Source organism: Chrysoperla carnea, chromosome 4 (assembly GCF_905475395.1).
Source record: "Chrysoperla carnea chromosome 4, inChrCarn1.1, whole genome shotgun sequence".
Lineage (NCBI taxonomy): Eukaryota > Metazoa > Arthropoda > Insecta > Neuroptera > Chrysopidae > Chrysoperla > Chrysoperla carnea.
Genome location: NC_058340.1, coordinates 47761166 through 47785164, shown reverse-complemented (window position 1 = coordinate 47785164; position 23999 = coordinate 47761166). Strand labels below are relative to the sequence as shown.

The 23999-nt window shown below is 27.9% G+C and overlaps 1 protein-coding gene across 2 annotated transcripts in view; it reads left to right on the top strand.

Moving 5' to 3' along the window:
• The first annotated feature begins 16449 nt into the window (after nucleotides 1-16449).
• Nucleotides 16450-23999, top strand: part of LOC123298562 (probable WRKY transcription factor protein 1) — a 54922-nt gene continuing 47372 nt past the window's right edge. The window contains exon 1 of one of the 2 annotated variants that reach the window (XM_044880603.1): nucleotides 16450-17773. In XM_044880603.1, the coding sequence (XP_044736538.1) occupies nucleotides 16818-17773 (956 nt within the window). In that variant the 5' untranslated portion in view covers nucleotides 16450-16817. The remainder of the gene's footprint in view (nucleotides 17774-23999) is intronic. The other variant, XM_044880602.1, reaches the window with a different exon arrangement.

Here is a 23999-nt window from a genome sequence, read left to right as displayed (position 1 = left end):
CCCAACATATCTTTATGACTATAATAAATTAAAAAAAAAAATTTAAATATATATTAATAATTTTATTTATATATCTTATATATACATATATTAAAAATTATAATTACCATGTTTTCAAAAAGAAAAGAAAATTAAATAGCGAACATGTGTAAAAAATAAATTATTATACATATTTTAAGAAATATTCAAAGATATTATGTTTTTACAAAAAAAAGTATTTATTCGATATTTAATATGATAAAATTAAAATTAAATAAATTTTTATATCATAATTATTCGAAAATATTCATTTAAGTATGTGCGAGTGTTTACAAAATTATCATTTTAGTCTACATTTTTAATGTATTTATTTCGTAAATTGTTTTCGCAAGTTGAAATTAGGTTGATATATTGTACGATAAATGAATGCTGAGTGCAACAAAATTTTGATCAAAATATAGAAAAGCCGTGTAAAAAGTGACAACGATGCTCTTTTAGCAAGCTGATATTAAATTTTAGTCTAATTCAGTCCATTCCGTAACTATCGCATTCGGAGAGCATTTTATAAAGAGGATAAAATCACAAAAAAAGTTCATGTGTAGCTTTTTGAATCAGATATATCATTAACGAAATAGGACTTTGTTAATCAACATTTTTAATTAAAATTAAAATAAAAAGCAAAGTTATAGAAAATAAAATTAACTGCAATTGCTCTCCTAGCTAGCTTACGGAAACCTGAAAGTATCACTGTCAATTTATGAGAAAGTGGCATTACACTAGTATATTTTTTAAATATGTACTACCCACAAGTATAAAAGCTATTTTAAAACAAAAAAAAAACACTAGTTCACTTTCAACAAGTGCATTTGTGACTTATGGCATTATGGAAACGAACCTTTTTGAAGGTGTCGGATTTGGTCATGTGCAGATTTCTAATTAAACGTCAAAATAAAGACTTAATAATTCTTTTAATGGCTAGAAATTAGAAATGTGCAGATGCAAAAGAAAAAGTTTTTCTGAAAACGTCATCAATTAAAGCATTATTTTTTTTTTAAAATAATATAAAATAAAATTTTTAACTAATTACATAAGATAAATTATAGACATTATCATATTATTATTAAATCCGGACAAATAATTATTAATAATTCCAGACAGTTTCGGAAGTGTTCAATTAAAGGATAGTCATCACGGACTGACATATTTAAAAAGGTTCGTTTCCATAATGCCACAAGTCACAAGTGCACTTGATGAAAGTAAACTAGTGACTTTTTAAAAAGTTGGTTTTATACTTGTGGGTAGTACACATTTAAAAATTAAGCTAATATAGCGCCATTCTCTCATACATAGACAGTGAGCTATTCAGGCTTCCATACTAGCTAGCATAATCAAGATTCATATTGATGTAAAAATTTTCTTCTTACAACTTTGCTTTTTTTTAAATATCGGTTATATTAATTAATATTAATCAAGAAATTCTTAATTAAGAACCTAATAAATGACCCACCTCTCTGGCTAATACATTGGATCGAAAAAATTCAAAGAAAGTTTTTTCTTTTAAAATTTCATTCTCCATACAGCAATGCATTTTGTAAATTTCAAGTATATTTACAATTTTTATTTTCAAAAATATTTCAAACACAATATTACCCGCATAAAATGCATATAAATAAATTCCTATCATTAAAATTTAAATATGTGCCCCTTTGTTTATATAAAAAATCAATAACAACAATTTATGTGTCTGCTGTTATTAGAAAGGCTAATAATTTAGATGTCAAATATTGTAAGTAAATAACATAAATCATTTAAATAAACACAGCAATTATGCCAGCCAAAAATATTTTATACAAAATATATTATTGTCATATCAAGGCGATTTATATTCTTTTTAGTTTCTTTTTTTTTTTGCATAATTATTATAAAATATTTTCCTGACCTTACCATGGGCGAGGCCACAAAGAATTAATGACATTATATTCAGTAGTATAATAGCAGCGGGTGCGGTCCAGAGCAGACAATACTTTTCTAAGGGCAGTTAATTTTAAGAAATTCTAATTTAAAATCAATTACTTAATTGTTTTATATCAAATAAATTCATCCTTGGCGGCGTTAATTTTTTTAAATTAGTTAGCAATAGGTACTTTTGAGAAGAAAATTACAAAAATCGTTTCTTAGACACTTGAAAAAACAGGATATCCAATATCCGATGCTCTAAAAATTTAAAATTTTGAGATGTTAAACAACGTTATCCCTAAATCCGTTTTCACGAGTACCGAAAAAAAAAATTGTGAATTTTTTATTCAATTATCTTCTTTTTGAATAACAAAACAAGACACTCTGTTACTTAAAACGGAATGAGATTTCGTAACAAAGTTCTTGAATAGCACTGGTTTTTGCTATAAACCATGTTTGTGAACTAAATAGCTGCGTCCAGCCGAATTGAGAGCCTACGAGCGCTTACTTAGACTCATAGATATCTATACTTAGAACCAACACTCAATCTATTGATAAACTAGTACTATCCAAGCAATAACCCAACCTCCTTATGTAGTCGGATGATAGAATGTATTCAAAGCAGCATCGATGATTTAGAACACGAATCGAAAGTCAGGATATCGTATATTTTTCTTTTTATTTGATTACAAAATACATACATAAAATGTGAAATGAAATTTCATAAAACATTGCCTTGAAATTATATTTAAAGCCTAAAGAAAAGATATCAAATTACCTTTATTAAAATTATTTTATTTTACTTTTATCAAAATTGTTATTTTTAAAACATGACCGAATTCTGTAAACGAATTTATCTAAAACGATTTGTTTTTTAAAACATAATATCTTTGACTAAAAATATATAAAAAAAAAAAACTTAATAAATTGAATTTCAAGAAAAGAAAAATTATTAGAAAATTTTTTGTATGATGATGAAAAATCTAAAATGTTTATTTCTAACTTCGGAAAAAGAACATTCCACGCTTACTAAATATAATAATTAAAAAAATTAAATAAAATTAAGTAAAACAAAATTTGTAAATTAAAAATTAATGTTCCTTGTATAATTGATCTGTTAAAAATGATGAAAAATGAAAACAATTAACAAAATAATTAATAAAAAATAAATAAAAACAAAATGAATATTGCGTGTACATATTAATTAATTAATTAATAATAAATATTATTAGTAATAAAAAACTAAGTAAAAAAATATTTGTATAAATGTGTGAATCTATTAAAAATAATAATATTTATCTATAATTAATAATTATTAAAATGTTCAAGTCAATTTTTTGTTTATTATTTTAACTTGAACAAAACGGAAATGTATTCGAAAATATTTACAGTGCAGGTACAAGCTTAAATCGTTGGTAGAGAGTGTCACAATTAAACGTGAAACGGACATAAAAAAAGAATTTCTTGAAACAATAAATTTTTCTTAAAAACAATAATATTTTTGCATTATAAAAGAACGAAAATAATATTTTTACAAAATAAAATTGGCAGCTAACCCAATTTTATTGTTTTCTTACCAACGGCATATACCCTTCTACTATCATCATGTTAATACAAATTTTGTTTTACATTCGTAAAAAGTAAACAATAAACAAATTAGTAATGTATTCGAAAAACATGGCCCATGGCATATATCATAATACATACAGTGGGTTGCATTTATCAAATGTTGCAAATCGATATTCCTATAAATAACGAAAATATGAAGGTGTCTTCATCTTAAATGCGACACACTGTATGTAATATTATTAAAGCCTCGACATTCTTCGTTAACTTCTTCGAAACATCATCTTACATACCATTAAATCTTTAATAACCACAATCGATAGATTTCGAATTAAGTAACGAAGAATTATATTTACTGTACTGAACGTATCGATGTTCAGATTTCAAAATACGCTTAAATTAAGAATAAAATTTGTATTAACAATATCATACCAATAAATTTATACACATGAATGTACATAGATCTTCAAAATTTTTGTATTAAAATATATTTTTTATTCTCATTGTTTTTAATATGGCTATTTTGCTAACTAGCGGTTTGAAAAACATAATCTTTCTCATTTATTCTGTTTTACTGTCTTTTTCAGGCGTTTAAATGCAATTAGTAATTCACAATGAAATCCGAAAAAATTCACTTTTCATTCCGCTCAGTTTTTTGTTTATTTTAAAAACAGATTTCATTCACATAGCAATTTTTACTTGAAATAAACTGAGCTAAACATATCTTGAAACCATCAACAATCGAAGATGACAAGATAATAAAAAATAAATTGCCCAAAATTTGTGTCTCTGAAAGTTATGTGAAAAAAATCTAAAAATTTAAATTTTATACAAAAAAAATTGAATTTATATTTTTAGTTTCATTTGTGTTATAAAAAATTGATATTCTGTGAACTAACAAGAAATTGTACCCATTCTAAAAAAAGAAATCACATTTTCTTTAGCAATATTCAATAGCGCTAAGTGCTGCCACAACTAAAAATAACTAAATTTTAAAATATTGTTTTGACTTTTATTACGGATTATTTTCGAATATTGCAATATTTAAAATATAAGAAAAAAACAAAAAAGCTTTACAATAATAACGTCCAATTAGACTAAAGTTTCAAACTATTTTACATGTAAGCATGGTTTTCAAAGGAAAAGTTATTGGAAAGCATTTTGTTTATATAATCTCAAAAAGGTTTGATAATCGTAAAAGATCATTTGCTTAAACTAATTAATGACGTTACAAAACCATATGTTTAATATTGAATGTTTTCTATTTAGAAATTTAAGGCGTCACTTTGGAAAATTTTGGATTTGATAGAAGTCGTGACGGCTTATTTTTTCTTATGGAAAAAATTCCAGTATTTACAGCAATGTCTGTACTTTTAAGTTAAAATGTGATTATGTTTAAGTTAAAAAAGGCATTGGCAAAAATAATCATGTATATTTGTGAAAATTAAAAGGAAAAAAGATCTATTTTTTTTTTATAATATTCAATTTATGATTAATTTTTCTTACGTCAAAATTTTTCACAGTATACAGTATGTGCGCTAGAAAAACACTGCGTATATGTACTTTAAAATCTGTTACGAAAACTGGATAACTGAACTGGGTAATATTATAGAGATCCATTGCTGAGCCCGATTATTATTAAATACCATAATTTGAAGAGGTCACGGTAAATAATTAATTAGAGGCGTATTCTCTAGAGGACTGTAGTCAAATTTAGAAATATTTTATAAATTTGCACTAATATCTATAAAGCTCACCAATAAAATGGAGTCTTAGTAAAATTCAATGTACATTTTCTATCGTAAGCTCTTTAAATTCTGATATTTGATCATAAACGACCCCGCGATGTATGGTTCCAAACACATATAGTTTAGACCATGCTTACAACTAAAAAAGAAATTTACTTACCTTAGAAAGTAGTATTAAACATTTAAATAACTGCAAAATATCTAAAATTCAGATAATTTGATTAATAATTATTTTCCACGACATTCGAGGGGATCGTTTCCGTAAAAAATGGTATTAAAAAGTTTTTGTCTTTGTTAATAGGTCTTTATATAAAAAATTTTCCACTAACTAATAATCATATGAATATTTTCTATTCATCTGAGCTCATTTCTAATCGGAAAAGTTAAAAGTGGCGATTATTTTTTAAATCTATGCTAAAATATGTGTACATATAAATAAGTTTTAATAGAGTATTCTAAAAAAAACGTTAAGTACAAGATGGTGTCACTATAAACACATACAGTGTCTAAATATTTTTCGATAATTGTTCGATAACGTTCGTTTCGATAATATATAAATAATTAGTGGCCATACAAATATTAATTATTTTGAAGTACTAAAAATTAAAAAAAAAGACTATTAGTAAAATTACGTGAAATTTAGCAATTAAGTTGTACAAAAAAAAAACATAATATCGAGAGATATTTCTTGATATAATATATAAATAGATGATTAATCTGTTTCTAGAATTTATTATTCCATATTGGAATTATTATTTTTGTGTTTTGTTTATAAACATCATTTATTTAATAACTATATATATACTGAGTTTTTTGCCAATGTTTATATTGTAATTATTTTATTTTTATTCGCAAATATCTATGCTAAAAATATATCACTTACTTAGAAAGATAGAAATTCAAAAATACGTGGCTTCAATAACCATTGCCGATTATTATAATTCCCGTAAAAAATGTGTTCGTAAAAAACAAAAAGAGAAAGAAAATAGCTATAATTATTTTAAAGTCCCCATTTTTTGGGTTTTGATGCAAACAATGTCGATTATTTTAAATTGTTACAAATAGTGTAAAAAATAAATAATATTGTCTCGAAGAAGATCGAAAGAAATATCTTTCTCCGCTCAAAATATGTTCACTCTCCTTGCATTTCTCTACTTTGAATAATTTAAAAGGGCTTACTGGCGGCAGCCAGTAAGTTGATTGAATTTCTAAAGCTTTCTGGCAAGCTTTTTCAAGGTAATTTCTTATCCCGAATCTCACTTAACAGTTTATTTATGACAGTTTGGAATTCTATGTTAGAACTATTGTTGGCGATTTCTTTTTAGGATAGATATTTGCATCTTTATCAGTATTTTTATGTAAAAATCTGGACAAAATGTAGATAAAAAAATAACCATCTTAAATAATCGATCACTGAGCAAGAATTCATGTAACATTATAATCACAGTGCTAATTTAAATGGTCTTAATTTAAAACTAAACTATATGAAAAAGCCTTTGAAAAAAAAGCAATAATCAATCACTGTCGTCAAAAATTTCGTAAATTTCATACTGAAATGACACAATCATAATGAAAATTTTTGTAAATAAAATTAATATCATTTTGTATAAATTGTAAAACGTTTGAGTCACTTAATTTAAGAACATTTAAATCAGTTAAGATGTTAAGTAAGATATATTGACAATCTTATTAACGTGGGTTATATTGGAATCACTTGGAAAGTATTTCGTTAAATTTTTACATTTTATATTTAAAGTATACTTAGATCGTGTTTACAGTTAAGTCATTGTTGAATTCTTATGTATTAATTAGAAAACTTTTTATACTGTCATGATCAGTCATCACATATCAGCAATATTGACCATAATTTAACTACAATAATTACCAATTGCTTACGACTTGACTGTTAACTAAAAGTTCAGTCAAAATTAAATAAATATACCTACTTCGAAATGATTACGATAGATTTAGTTGATTTTGCAAGACTTTAGTGATCAATATTAACAGAATGAAAATTACACTTGTACCTTTGCAAGAGTTAACATCACACTGCTGGCGTTTTTTCACGCACACTCGGGTCAGATACTAATAAAAGAATACAAAGGACCAATTCTATCGTAATTATATCGAGGAAATTTATTGTCCATTTTGACTGATAACAGGTTGTAAAGATCTCGAACTCTGTATACGTACTAAAAAATATTGTTACAAATTTACAAATAAAAATTGAGCATTGAAAAAAAATCGATATTAACATTAATTGTGCAATAAATTTTGTTTCACCATTTTAAAATATTTATTACAAAGTTTTGTTACCATTTTTAAATGATTTTATATTGATTCCATTTTATTACCAAGTAAGGTGATTTTTTAATTATTTTTATTAATTATGATTTTTTTTCTTGTTGAGATAATTATTTATTATTATGCTCAATTTTTATAATAAAAATGCAAAAAACCCTACAAAACAAGGATTGTGTATTTTGTAAATATACAAAAATTTATGGTAATTGTTTTATTTAAGCCTTTAATTAAATTAAGTCTGTTATTATGCAGTTGTTCTTTTAAAAGCTTTTTCGTTTTAATTCCATTTTCAATTAAAATTAATAATTTTAAAATTTATATATTTTATAGCCATTGCTAAAATAAATAAAAAATATTTTTCTGTACATGAGAATAATGCGAATTGCTATTTGAGTAAAAAGATAGTGTAAATTAAGTGTTGTAAATTTTTTTTGAATTTTATACGGACCGTAAAAGTATATGACGTTGGTACAAATAGATAAAAAAAAGTGTGTTTTTATTGATGTACATATATATTACCAAATTATACTTAATACATACTTGTCGAAATTAATCCATTACAGAACTCATCTACTTTTCTACTCAATCACACCAACGTCATATAAATATTACGCATAGTATAAAATATCCGCGATTTTAAATACATTTTACTGAATATTATTCAAGTTTCTACTCATGACGAAAGAGGTAATTCTCTAGTTCATTTAAAAGAACAAAATTCCGTACGAAAATTTCGTAACCTATTGTTTTATTTTTAAAAGGCAAAGAGAGAGAAACTTACCTAGGATCTCGAAAACAAATAATTTCTGTATATAGAATTTTTTTGGAAGACATTTTTGTTTCACAAATGAACCAAAGAATTACTATTTTGAAGCTAGAAATAGAAAAGAAACATTCAAAATAAATGACTATTTTTGTTAAAATTTCTTATTTATTAAGTTATGTAAAATTATCATACCGAATTATAAACGGTAGGATTGCAAATTATCCATGTTAATAATTTATACTTGTAAATATTTATGATTTTTATAGCCGTAAAAAACCTATCAAATTTACATATAAGTTCAATGTGAAAATTAGGCATGAAACGGTCCATGTAAATGTTGACTTAAAATAATTAATAGGCAACTTGTATTACGTAAATGTTAAGTATATGTAAGATTGTTTTTTTCATGGCTGATACGTAATACAAGTTGCCTATTTGTTAATTTTTAGAGCCATTTTCACATGAACCGTTTCATTTAATTAAACTAAATCCTAGTTTAAAAATGATATTTGATATCTAAGAAACACACTCGACTGGGTTTTAGCAAAAAGTTAGTATATATTTCATTTTCCTAAATCTGTTAAATCGTTGATTGTACTATTTTCAAACATATAATTATTTTCTTGTTTCTGATCGACAATATTGTTTTCCATGATCAGTTTATAATATTTTGAATGCAATTAGAATAAAAAAGAAAAGGTGATTAGCTTTTTAAAACTACCAACGCCTTCTTCCATTGAACTTAACAACTACAAATTCTTATTACAATAAAATTTACCTAACTAAAAGAAAATTATGAAAAAGTATATATCTTATTATATAATACCTTTCATTTTAACTAAGTGCAGGTATATATTTAAGTGCAATGTCTCATAATATGAATATAAAAAAATAATGCATAATTAAAAAAAAAAAATAATAAAAATAATAATAAAATACTATATTTTTTGTTAAACTATTAGTGATTGATTGAATTGAATTGAATATGGTTATGTGAAAGAACAATAAAAAAAATGATGTTTTAAAAAAAAAAGTGTGATTATATGTTAGTGTTTGCTGTTAATAAAATTTAAAAAAATAACTACTAAATAAAAAAAATGATATTAGATTTTAGGTTGTATGTTTATTATTTATAAATAATTATAATAATATTAAATACTTACTATAAATATATATATTATTATTAATTAATTCAATAAAAATACAAAACAAAATGCATTTCATTTTTAGTCAGACGTTATAATTCAACATACAAAAATAAAAATCATTATTTATATGAAAAATATATTACATCTTTCTCTTATTATTCTTTAATTTTATCATGCTTTCATTAGCTTGACAATTACGCTGCGCCGTTTTTTTAGTCATCTTGTCACTCCCTTGTGTGGGATCATTCTTGTACAAATTTGTCACTTCTTCCTTTTTTAGTCTTCGTAAATTAACTTGGCGCTTACACCCGGTTAATCTTTTCACCTATACCCGGCACCCCTAGTCAGTTCCTAATCCACTTAGTGGCTCATCCTACCCTGTGACCTATAATTTCCAAACTCTAAGGGTCATTTACCATTCATGGCGCATGGCAGAAAAAAATCAGTTTTATAGTCTGCCAAAGATAGAGGATATATACAGGGCTGGATTAATGCATGGGTACAAGCCCAGGGCTCTCAAGTGTCTAAGGGCCCCCAACAATCAAATGAAAAAAAATGTAAACAAAATCAATCAGCAAATGGCTGATGGAATAAGCGAGCATACGATCTTCAATCGTAGATTTCCAAAACTACATAGCTCAGAGTGCTTATAAGAAATACAAAGACACGTGATGGTTATATTCTTTTCTTTAGAATAAGAAGGGGTCCCTTACGCTAGGACATCTCGAATTAATGTATTGTTCAAAATTAACATTTGTTTGTAAAAAAAGAATAACTTTTTACAGTCTGCTTTTCATTTGATTAAAAGAAAAACTGTTCATACTAAAAATTTATAGGCAGACGATTTTCTCGTGTATAAACTTTAACATACAACATATTATGTTAAAGTTTGACAAAAGAATTTTATATAATTAGTCAGCGAGAAAAGTAAACAAAAAAAATACCATCCATGTAAATCATACCAAGATATCGAGCTCGATCTATGTGGTCGACTTTTATTTTTCGCATAAACGCTGTTCAGAAATATTATAATAAATCATGCAAGATAGTATGAAGTACTTTTCAAATAAATAAATTTTAAGCAAATTAAGCAAAGGAATGAATTGAATATAATGGTGGAAGCGACGGGAAATTAATTAAGATATTAAGAACTATAAAAAATTTTCCAAAATAATAAGAGATTTTCTAAAATAAAATATGTAAGTCACTTATCAAACCTCTCCAGCTCTTTCCGTACATATCATACTACTATGTTTCGTCGCTTTGGCGTGAAAGAATGCAAACAAACAAACAATAAATGAACATAAAAAGAAACTGACATTGATAAAAATAAAGATCAAGAATTCTAGCTCATAGATTAAAAAAAATGTTGCTGCTGTAGGTGTGTAATTCTTCAACGGTAAGTTCGCTGTTTGAGTCAGTGGTTTAAAATTATTAGAGCTGTAAGACAAAATTGTAGCTAATGTAGTTTTTTCTGTAGCTCAGTAGTACCTAAGTACGACTGCTTCTTATTCATCTGGGTAGTAAGTGGTCGTAATTTTTACAAATTGCGTTTTTATCTCACCACTGAATGGCAAAATGGAAGAATATAAGCTAAAGCTGATATTAACTCAATATTTTTTTAGCTTTTATTTTTTATGTAATTACTTTATCCAACTTCATTATTTATTTGATGAAAAACTGAATGCTCGTTTTTGAACGTGAAAAATATCTACAAACGAGAGCCTTAGTAAAGCTCCCATTATTTTAAACGTGAAAAAACGTTTTAAAAGCAGGCAATATTTCCAAGCATTTAAATTAAATCCTCGGGCCTGGACAGATGTCGAAATGTTGTTAACTGAGTCGAGTTGATCAAAGCTGAAATAACTAGCCGAAATCAAAATTCTCTATGAATCTTTCAAGCTTATTTCCAGGAAATTTATGAAAAATATTACAATTATAACGGTTAAGAATTTCTTATTTGAAATTTACAGACGTATTTGTTTCCTTCCGGTTCGTAGCTATTTGAAGCGATTTAATATAAATCTGGATTTGCAAGGTGAAAATAATATAGTCGTTACAAAAAAATAATAATAAATATGGTGAAAGTGTAGTGAAACTAAATTGAATTTGACCTCTCTTCGCTTCAAATCGAAATAGTTGATTTAAAATAATTCAAAAAATTTTGGTATATCCTTTGTATCGACTCCTAAAAGTTGGTACTTTGAAGGTAGCCAATCTGTTCTTATTTTGTATTACTTGGATGCAGTACAAGTTGCATAACATTTTATAATCTCTTGATTTTTTTTAAATAATGCAGTGAGTTGTTCTTGACTCTTGGACAGTTCGAATTTGATGCAATTTATATTTGAAATATAAATTCCATGGTGTGATGGTCTAAAATCTGGCAGAGTGCCATATTACGTCACTTATGTCTATTTGTTACCTATTGTTTATTTTAGCTATTTGTCTAATAGCTTCTATAAAAATTTAAAGGCGACAAAATATACATAATTGAAAACATTTCGCATTTAACCTATGAGTCACATAGAATATGGACATACAACGACATCACCCAATTAAAGTATTAGCAGTATCTTTACGGAAACTAATTCGAACTACTAATGATTAAATTCCGGTTGAAATACTCATTTTATGATGTAAAAATTGATCCGGGCATTGGACACAGATTTTAAAAATAAGTGAAAATAAACAATTGACTGAGCTAATTGTTGAAATACCATGTATAGACAATGTAGAATGTAGTTTTCAAAACTTATTTGTTAAAAAATGTTTTATGAGGCACATAAGCTACCTACAAATTTTCATTTCTCTATCTTTAATAGTTTTGGAAAAAAAGGACACCAAAGTTTTGCCTTAGTTGTACAAAATGCCAATGAATGAACGCGCGTACATGCGTACACACAAACATCAATTTAACGGTGGTGTCAATATACCTATTTTCCTGACTATAAAACGTAAAAATACCTAAAATTTATATTTTATAATAATAACTTTATCAATATCTAAATGTGAAGCTTTTCGAATTATTGACGGAAAAAACAATTTTAAAAGCAAAAGTTTGCAAGGTGCTTTCACTTTCAAAAAAATTTCAAAAGAAACAAGTGAAAACAAACAATTGACTGAGTTAATTGTTGAAATACCATGCATAATCAGTGTTGATTTCTTTATCACATAACACATACAAACATGTGACACATACATAACTGATAATCAAGTATAGTACATATTATAAAATTTCCGCCTAATTGGCGCCCTCACGTGTAAACAGTGATGTTTACGAAAAATGTTTCAAACAAAAGTTGTTTAATTTTTGATAAGGAACATTTTTTCATTTAAACTTTTGTTCTATCTCTAACGGTTTACAAGATGGGTCCTACGGACCCAAGACCCAATTGACCTATGATGCTCATTTACGAACTTGACCTCACTTTTTACGTTCTGAGTACGCTGTAAAAATTTCAGCTCGATATCTTTTTTCGTTTTTGAGTTATCGTGTCCACAGACGGACGGACGGGCGGACAACCGGAAATGGACTAATTAGGTGATTTTATGAACACCTATGACAAATTTTTTTCTAGCATCATTATTTTTAAGCGTTACAAACTAAACTTAATATACTATGTATATTTCATATATACATGGTATAAAAATAGCATTTATATAGGATAGTTTTGAAGTAACTTTGAATAAATCAAATTCGTGTTGAACTATCCAAACCAGAAATACGTGTTCATCTGCCCAAAAAAACATAAACGTACACAACAATAATTACAAGTGAAAACAAAAAATTAACTGAGTTAATTGTCGAAATAACACGCTTGATACAAATTTCAACTTGATATCTCTTTTCGTTTTTGAGTTATGGTGATCACGGACGGACGGACAAACGGATAGGTGGACTACTGGAAATGAAGTAATTAGGTGATTTTATGAACACCTATACCGAAATTTTATTCGTATCATCAATATATCTAATCGTTACAAACTTGAGATTAAAATGAGTATACTTTGATATATATTTCATATATACAGAGTATAAAAAACTACATCAAAACTTTATTCAGATTTTCCCCTAATACTTGCAATTATAGATATTATTGTGTTTTAAGTTTTAACACGCATGTCAGTAGTAAAATAATAATCGATAACAATTAGCAGTTTCGAAGGTAAAGGGAGCTGTTAAATAATTTCACGCGTGTTTAAACTTAAGGCAAGTTTAAACTTATGGATGAAATTATTTGTACTTTATTTTCAACTTTGATGATGAATTTTGTTATATATGAATGGAAACAAAAATAAGGCTAAAATTTTTCGATATCTGCTACACCCAGCGGTTTCAGCTGTGCGTTGATCAATAAATCAGTTTCTATTTACATATATATCTATCTAGATTTAAATACCATTAGATATTCGGGTTGATCGGGTTGACCACATCCTGAAATTGACTTTAGGGTCTGATGAGCATCAATGGATTTAGGCATAAGCTCGTGAAAACTTGACCTAGGATAAAAAAATTATAGGGATACCGAAATATAAGAAATTTAAGTTATTTTTACGAAAAAAAAAAAAAACGGCTCCTAATATGGATAAGACGGCCCTACATTTCGTTACAAAAAGAGTCACTCACGATGCCTTGAGTCTAGAGCACTATCAAAGTCAAACCCGCTACTGCTGAAGATATACTATAATGCTACTGCTTAATGATAAAATGAAAAAACAAATTCACCAACTCTCCACTAAAACCCCTTGCATTTTGACCCTGGGCGGACTGAGAGACACGTATGTGTACTTTTACAAGTAGAACATTTCCAAATTAGACTACGCCTCAATCTCTTATCGGTAAAGAGCAAGAGTTTACTTTTAAAAAACCTCTCAGCCACATGGTACTGACATAATGACCTTGGTGTTGACTCTGTTGACTACAAATTTTTTAGCCCTATAATTTTTGTTTAAAACTTGTTTTTGTAAAATAATTTTTTTCGCGCTACAGCTCAATCTTATTAAAATTTACACCCTATACATTTAAAAAAGCATGCAATAGAAAAGTGAAACGATAAACGAAAAATGTACACACGAATTTCTAATAAGTTTAAGGCTTTAATTTATGAACAAAATTCGGAATAAGAATAATTTTATCATATATTTGTAAAATAAAACAATTTTTTAAACATTTGACTTATGTTATATTATCCATTGTTATCTTGTTTTGTGAATGTATACTTTTTAATCTAAAGCTATACTTATGTGCATTTTTAAAACTAAATTTGAATAATAAATTCAGTTACATTTGAGTAAAAACATTAAATTACAGGTATAACCTTGAATTAAGAAGATGAAAGTAAAATATAACTATCGTGATTTCACATACAAAGAAAATACTTTTATACTTTTATATCTGCTGCCTGAAATCCTTTAAAAACTACGCAAAATATAGTTCATATATGAAAACGTACTATTCCAATTGATGGACACTAAAGCAAAATTTAAAATTATTGTAGGCTAAAATTGTTTGATAAAACAGATGAGACAGCTTCTGATAAACGCATAAGCTGTTTAGACACGGACCATTGACCCTCTATCAAAAAACCCCACCAAAGTGTGCCAGATAATTACCGACATTGCCATAGTTTGGGATAGTTCGCAAATTACCCCGGTAATAACGGAGAAGATGGGATTGTATTGTAGTCAGTGGTCCATTGTGTACTACCAGAGACTATATCAGTAAAATATTCTCTGGTAGAGTTCGTACAAAACGAAGTGGCACCGTGCAAGAGAGAGTGTAGATACGAGTGCACATACATATACATCATACACTCTCTCTTGCTCGGTGCCACTTCGTTTTGTACGAACTCTACTACTTTAAAAAAGGTCTACTGTTAACGTCTTTTTATAGTTGAGATTTTATGGTTACCTCTTAGTCTCAGCAATTTATAAATAAGTTATAATGTGTATTATGTATAAGTTTCTATAGACATTTAAAAAAAAAATTATTCACTAACAAAGGCCCCACTAAATGTGTTTTCGGCCCCTCAGCGAATTAATCCGGGGCTGAAAGAAGACTATAACTATTTTTCTAATATATGTATTTTTAAATATGAAGTGAAGGGATATATGCATAGAAATATACCTCAAGTGAATATTGAACTTCAAAAAAAAAGTTTATCAATGAAAAATCAAACTTCCAAATAAAAAAAATATGTTGAAAAATTATTTTTGTAAATAAGAATCGAAACGAATTTTCATAAAAATTTTTGCCCATTTTTGAAAATAGAAAAATTCGAAATTCGAAAATTGTAAACGATTAAGATCAATATTTCAAAGATACGATTTGATATGACCCAATTATTTATTAATAACTTTGTAATAATAAAAATATTGAATGATATAGATATGTAATTCAATCGACACCAAAACTTGTGTTAAAAAGGAACGTTTATCCTATTTCATTAAAAAAATAACATTTCAAAAACAGGAACTCTTTTTTTTACCTAAACAAATAACAGCACATTTATTATCCTTGCGAGTATCGTCCACTAGTTAGTATATTCACCCTGTATACGTAAAATATATTAATCAAAAATAGGCGCGAATGTAGAAAATCACAAACGTCAAGAACAACGTGGTTAGATAAATAGCTTTATTTTACTTGTTATTTTTATCATAAAATTTTGTAATATTGAAAACTAAACTAAGTAACTAAATGATTTAATAAATTTATTCTTTTAAGTTTGTTTTAGTGGTTGTAATATAATGTTATTTGTAAAACAATTAAAATAATAGGTTAATAATAAACACCGAGGCCATTACAAAGTTATGAAATAATTTGTAAGTTAGTTATTTTTACCATCTACAGATGGCATCATTGTTATTTTAAATATGTGTGGTATTTTTGAATGTGTATGAATAAAACTGTTGGTATTTTTTTGTATTTATTGAGCATAAATAAAAAAAATATGGTTGAATAAAGTTCAATTTTATCTTGTCTTCAGCAAAGAGTGCCAGAACGGCTCTTCATGAATAATGTGAAAAATTAATCTATACTGGATCACAACGGTAAATTATTGATGTTAAAACTGTACATAAGGGAGGATTTTAACTACGTCACGAAGTTACACAATGGATAAAACCTTGAGTGAGGGTTAGATTAGAGAAGGGTGTATTATAATCGCACACCTATAGTACTGTAGTATATTTTTACATACAATTTATTTTTAATATTCATTTTGTTGAATGCAAACAAATGAATTTGGGGGTTTCATCTCTGTGATGCATTTTGCTAACAACAAACTGCATTACGTGATCTCATTACGTAAACATAGTTGAAAGTAACTAATTTTAGTAAACAAAATGCCTCAATGTTATGTCCAAACTTGTGGTAATTACTACAGCAAAACAAGAAATTTAAAAAGTACAGATTCAAGTGTTATGTATCATGTGTTTCCATCATCTCGGCAACAAGCACTCCTTTGGGCATCGTTAGCACGTGGTGAAGATGTTACAGAATTACCAACAAATGGTCGTATTTGTAGTTGGCACTTTTCCGATAAAAATTATCAAAGGGATTTACAACATGAGTTGTTAGGTTTACCGAAACGTAAAAAATTAATACAGAATGCGGTTCCTGATAGATTGTTACCACCACGAAATGGAGGAAACAAATCAAATTTTTATAAGAAAAATAGTGAAAATTGTGTTAAACGTGCAAATAATAGGAAAACACGTAAAAAACAACCAAATCCTCCGCAGCGATCATTTGATGAGATCAAAATTAAAGAAGAGTTATTGAAGGGACCTGAAGATTTTGGTGCTATAAGTGATTTTTTATCCAATAGTTTAGATATTATTAATTATATAAAAACAGAACCAAATCAAAGTGATAGTGATTTTCAAACAAGTACTCCTAAAATAAAAACTGAAGATATTAAAATAAAACAAGAATTAATCGATAATAGTGATAATAGTCAAAATAAAATTAAAAAGAAATTAATCGAGAATAGTGTTCCTGATCAAAATAAAATGAAAAAAGAATCGAACGATATTAGTAGTGATCCTGAACAAAATTTACAGGATGATAAAAAACGGAAAAATGGGATCAAAGTGAAATCTGAGTTGAATAAAAAAAGTATATCATATCCAATTAGATCCAGTATACGTATTGCCAAAAAGAAATCATTATTGGCTGAAAATCAAACAAAAGACATAGCGTTTACACCAAAAGAAAAATCTGGACGGGACAGTTTTGCATTTAAAATTAAATATATGGCTAAACTCCATTTGGAATATAATACAGGGGAGAAAAAAATGTAAGTCGATTTCGATTTTAAAAATTTTTAAGTTAAAATAAGAATATTTAAAGATAAAAATTTTTATAGCATTTATTGTCAATGTTATGTTCCTTAAGTACATATTTTCTCAGATAACATGATCCGTAATGTGTTCAGAAATAACAATCTGTGTTTTTTGACATATCAATTCATTTTATTTCATACAATTTGCACAAGTAACTTTATTAACGCAAATTTGCACAAATAATCTGAGTCAACAGTTTACATTTTAACGTTCAATGTACTTTGCACTTCTTTTATGTGTGGCCAAGGTCACACGAGTCGATTTTTACGCGCGTTTTTGTTTAATGCGTGTTTATTGGAATTCAATAGTTCTGTTGTTAAAATGGCACTTTGAGTTCGTTGAAATTGGCGTTCGTGAAACTTGCTCTATTAACAAACTGTATTGCTAAAAAAAATGCGAGTGTGAGCTTAGCGATAGGACTAACTGACGTTTCTGATTATTGACAAGTTTTATGGGTATCATGGATCTAACTATTGAGCATGCTATTCCAAAGATGGGATGTTATACAGGGTGTCTCGTGACTTTAAATCAAAAGTGCTTATATATACAAATTTTCGAAAACTAGTACAAATGGCGATGTACTAGTGTAACGATGACTGCGCTTTTGGTATGTTATTTGGGCCCCTTAGGGACGTGTGAAATTACGTTTTGTAAGCAAAAATAAATCGTGCTACCTGCGTAATAGATGAAAAACTGAAAAAGGTCCGAAAATTTTGATCCCAACTTTTTTGCTTGCAAAACGTAATTTCACCGTGTAATAATATCATGCCAAAAAAGCAGCTTCTCATCGGGTTTTCCGATTTTAATGTAGAATTTCACTGGCGTATAGCAAAATACAAGCTTTTACGAAATATAGTTGTGAATGATATTAAATGGATTATATGTTCTATGATTTTTTTTTGGTTCAAACCATGGAGATAGATTACACCCTCTGTAATCGCCATTACAGTGATATTTATTGTGCCTTGGAGTTGTGAATACAGTAGACCCGCGGTAATCCGACCCCTGTCTAATCCGGCACCCCTTGTAATCCGACATAACTATAATGGTAATTGCAATGCAGATTTATTATTAAAATCATGAATTCTTCGTGGCTGACATTAGAAAATGATTGAAATCTTATCACTTTGATATGTAATTTGTCGGATTACAAGGTATTCTTTTTCAAAAAGTTACGGACTACAGAGGGTTTGTGGCAGTACTCTATAGTCCGACAAATTCGATCATTCGACACCACCTTGCAAAACGTTTGTCGGATTACCAAGGGTCCACTGTACTAACAAATATTTCAAAGTAAAATTTCTCGTTTTTTCTGATTCTGACACCCTCTCGGTGAAATTAAAAGTTTGAAGATCGTATCCACGGTCACCATTGAAATCCTTGTTGTAAATTACTTCAGGTTTAATACTTTGGTACTTTGAACCCAGAAACTTGGTCCCGAAGGAGGCCCAGGACAGAAAACGGTATGTTGTTGATTGACAACTCTTCAAGGCACGATTAAAATCTATATGAAACTTTTAGAATTTTCTAAATGAGAGAGAGTAGGTGTCTTCCATTCTTTTGGATGGCTACATCCTTGTCGAATATACATTTTGCGGGTACTGTTGGGTGCCAGGCGGGTAAAAATTGGTAAAGCATTAGAAGGTTCAGAGAAAATTAGAAAAAAGCGGAAAATTATGTTTTCTGGTACGGTTGTTTCGTATTGATGTGTTGTTAACACATTTCTATTTGCTCTTCGATTTGAAAGTAAAAAATTGGCCCATGATAAAAAGTCTTTTCGAATTAAATAAAGACTTTTGTTTGTAATTCTATGAAATATTTTAGTTAGTTGATGCCTGCTTGAAGTCTATAACAGTAATATCCTTGAACTAATTCTAATAGCATTATTAATAATCTAAATTTATCTAAAACAATAATACTTCATAAAATAAACAATTTGCAACTGTTCTTACTGAAATCCAATTAATATCATATCAGATTTACTGATTTAAATAACTGCAATTCTTTAGTTGATAGTCAGCCCATTATCTCATTGAGTTTTACTAAAATATGTTTTTTGAAAAAATATTTAATGTTTGTGTCATGTGCGTAAACAAATGAAAAAATATGTTACATACCATTACATCACGCAAAGTAACGATTCGAACTGGTTTTGTGTTTTAATTTCGCGTGTTATGTTAATACCTGAGTTCATTAAAAAGTAAGTTTTCATACTTTAATTTAATTATTAGATGAAACCCGTTAAAAAATTTACGGTAACTTTAAGTAATAATCATTCATATCGTGTCCTATAATTTTAACCAAGACACACGTATAAATTTTAATCTTTCTAAATGCAAAAAACAGAATTTTCCAGAAAGGTAGTTTAAATAAAAAAAGGTTGTTGCTAATTTTAATATTTAATAAAACACGCTTTTGTAACTAGGTACCTGAAAAAAGTAGAAAATAATTTCTATAAGTTAAAAAAATTAGAGAAATTAAGAAAAAGAAAATCATTTTAGCGTAAAAAAGCGTGGGATGCTAGATTTCAATATTTTTAAATACTTTATTGGCAGATATTGGTAAAAGTAATAATAATAGTATATTTTATTTGACATAAAATCAATCTATAATAATATTTACATTGTGTGTTGTTTTATCTATTTTACTCTAATAAAATTGTTGAAAGTAAAGAGAAGAAGGCATCGTGGTACCGAGTTATATTTTATTTTTCCTAGCTTCTTCAACGAAACAGGTTAGTTCATTAAGAATGTTAAGATCTTTACAGTTAAAAATTTGGTACACTTTTTGCTTCGAGACAAGTAAGTATTTTGAGATTTATTTTCATAATCAATCAACGAAGAGAAATGTCCAGCATCTTCAGGTCCATCGTATAAAACACACTTATTTACCGCTGATAGATGGTTTGGGATCTCCTAAATCCATGTTCCCAATCTTAAATATGATAGATGGTAAAAGTAAAGTCATTATAATATATCTTCAAATGCACCCCACGCTTTTTTACGATAAAATGATTTTTTTTTCTTGATAGATCTATTTTTTTTAACTTTTTAGTTCAGCTAGCTACAAAAACTTTTTTTTAGTTTTTTAAACTATTTATTAATATTATGGAATATTATCTGCGCTTCCACCATCAAAGATTACATCAGAAATTACAAATCTTTTCACAAATATTTCCATAAATTTAATATTTGTACAAAATATGGCCATAATAATTATCTGAGTTCTCTTAAATAAGATGTTCTCTCTTGTTTTGCGTTTGTTGATTGTTTTGAAAAATTCTCAAAATTGTGGATTTTATGTACGACAGTTCACATTTGTGAAACTATATGTTTAGTTCTGGTTGCGTTGTTTATCAAAACAAAATTTATGAACAAGGTTATCTATATGAATAATTTATTTACTTTAGAAACTAATTCATGCAACAAAAGTATCAAATTTTTTGGTTTATGCTCATACTTAAAGTTTATTTAGTCATTTTAGAATTTCTGGAGTACATAATTTATTTGTATTTGAATAAAATATTTGTAAATTTTATTTTAAGTTTCAAGTCTAAGATCTCTAACGGCCTCTATTTATTATCGGATTAAAGTTTACTAAATCCTAAAATTGTGGAAAATTGATAGGGCCTGAATTATGCTATATGCTGCTTATATATGCACGATTGGGAGACATTTCAGACCAGGGGACTCGATCGTCAAAAAGGTGGACATTTATTTAATAATTTGTTAATGGTGGTTCATGCATGGAAATTATGTTAATAGCAGAAATATCTTGTTAAAACTAGATCGGTACCAATGTGGGCAAAAAATTTTTGAACTATTATTTACGCCAGAGGTAAAATAACCAAATACATATATTGTTCTGAAGTAACTTTTCCAAAAAAAAAAAGAAAGAACAGCTTTTCCAAAATATCCTGAGGTCCTTGAATTATTCTCTTTACAGTAAGTCTCAATCACTAAATTTCAGAGACTGTGCATTAAAAAAATTAAGGAGCGTGTTTGGTATAGAATGAGTTCTATCGATCTTGGGTCCCAAACTATATTTTCAAAATGGAGCCACCGACTCATCCTTTCTGATATTTTTCCAGTTAGAGAATCTTTCAGTTTTGTGTAATGTACATATTTTTAATAATTTAAGCTCCAAGTGGCTTGAAAATTACTTTATGGAACCGTGAATATTTTTGGCGCTAAGTGCTCACCATAGCAAAAACTACGGGATCGATTTCGATAGTATTTCATTTAACAGCTTATGACTGAAAAACGGTATGCATTACTCACAACTTTTCTCAATTCGCACTTGTAATAAACCATACTATACTTATTATATTGATGAAATACCTACATTAAATTTTGAGCAAAGCGAACTCTAAGGCTAATTGTTGTATTATTATGGAAGGGCTGAAGGTAAAGCCGGTGTTAAAGGAGGAAGGGACAAACGAGATGAAGGATATTATGGGTTGTATTTTAAGTTGGTTTACGCTATACTGAAAATGAAATAAATACGACGTTCAAAGCTGAGTTGGTATACGCTATACTGCGAATGGAACTAAATATGAGGTTGAGTTCGGAAACTAAGTCGAAAGTTGCCTAATTGTCCAAGTGGTGGGAATAAGAATGGTGTTAGGAAGAGAGCGGGCTAAGTGTGAAAAAGGGGAGAGTATAATGTGATTATGTTTGGTTTGAAGGTGATAGTATCCAGCGAAGCGGAAAGGTTAGGCTAGTATATTACAAACTAGTTTTTAAAGTCAAACTTTTACTTTAGATCAATCGATTCGAATCACCCGCGAGTATTAAAGTCCGAATGAATAAAAAAAGATAGTTAACACTACCTAAACTTATTTGATTCTAATTTTCCATAGGATATTCCTAATTCTTGTTCTCTTTTACTTTATTTAAATACACCAAAATTAATAGTTTTAATTTAATTTAATTTAAAAATAAAAATAAAACTCGTTGGTCTTTTTATGCACATAAATAAAGAGTTAATTAACTTTTGTTTTCAACGAGATCGCGATGCGGATATGGTTTGTGTATGTTGTGTATATACGACAAATTATATACGCCGTAAGTAGGTAGGAGTCGTCGTCCGTGTGGTGTAAAAGGAATTGTTGAAAAAAGATTCAAAACATAATACACACTGGAGGACATCGTGCTTGAGTTGGTCGACATTATCGATACAAAACAAAACTCTCTCTTTATTTCAATATATACCTACAGCTGCTAATACACACACGACGCGAGCGAATATGAACGACTTCTCCGTGTTCTTCTCTTACATTCATGATGGTGTATACTTTTGTGTGTGTGTGTGACTCACTACTACTCATTACAACACAACGGTGAATTTTGCCGCAGTTACATTTTAGACGCCTCTAGCATTGGACGACGTATTGTCGTGTGCGCTCAAATTATTATTATTATTAACAATCAAATATAAATAAACAAACAAAAAAAAGGAAAGTGTCTGTTTTTCCAGTGAGTGTTTTCGTCTGTGCGTATTGTGAAATTTTTGAATTTTCCTCGATATTTTTATTATGTGGGAAATATTTATAAATTGAAAAAAGGCGAGTTATTTATTCTCTAATAATAATAAAAAGGGCATATTCTCCTCAATTCTTATTTTCATTCATTCATTTTCTTTGTTATAAAAGTTTTTCTTTTTCATTTTTTTTTCTTTTTGTATTTTAAATACAGCATTGAGATCTGTGATGTCACATTGGTGTGTGATGAAATAAGGTTAGGACATTTGTTTAAATGTAAATAACGTTCTTTTTTTGCATTGAGTATATAGACCAGTCATTAGAAGATTTTAATGGATTGCATTTTTTGCATCTTCTGCTTTTATAAAGTCTTTTCCTAGTCATGTCTAGTTTCTTTACATCGTACGTATTTACTTTGCTTTATTTTAAATTGCACTTTTTGTATCCTCGAGTTTTAAATGTAACTGCACAATACTTAGAAGCTAAATTATAATTTACTCCTTTTCAACTAATTCGTTTATGGAATAATTAATATTTTTTATTTCTTGCATATACCCCCCTGTGGAGTGTATCCGAGATTTATAAAAAAAAAGAAGAATGAATCCAATAATCTTTCCAGATATAAGCTATTAAAATGATTTCTTCCAGATATAAGCTCTGGATCTTGAAAAGTGTATTCTTTCTGCCAGATTGCTACA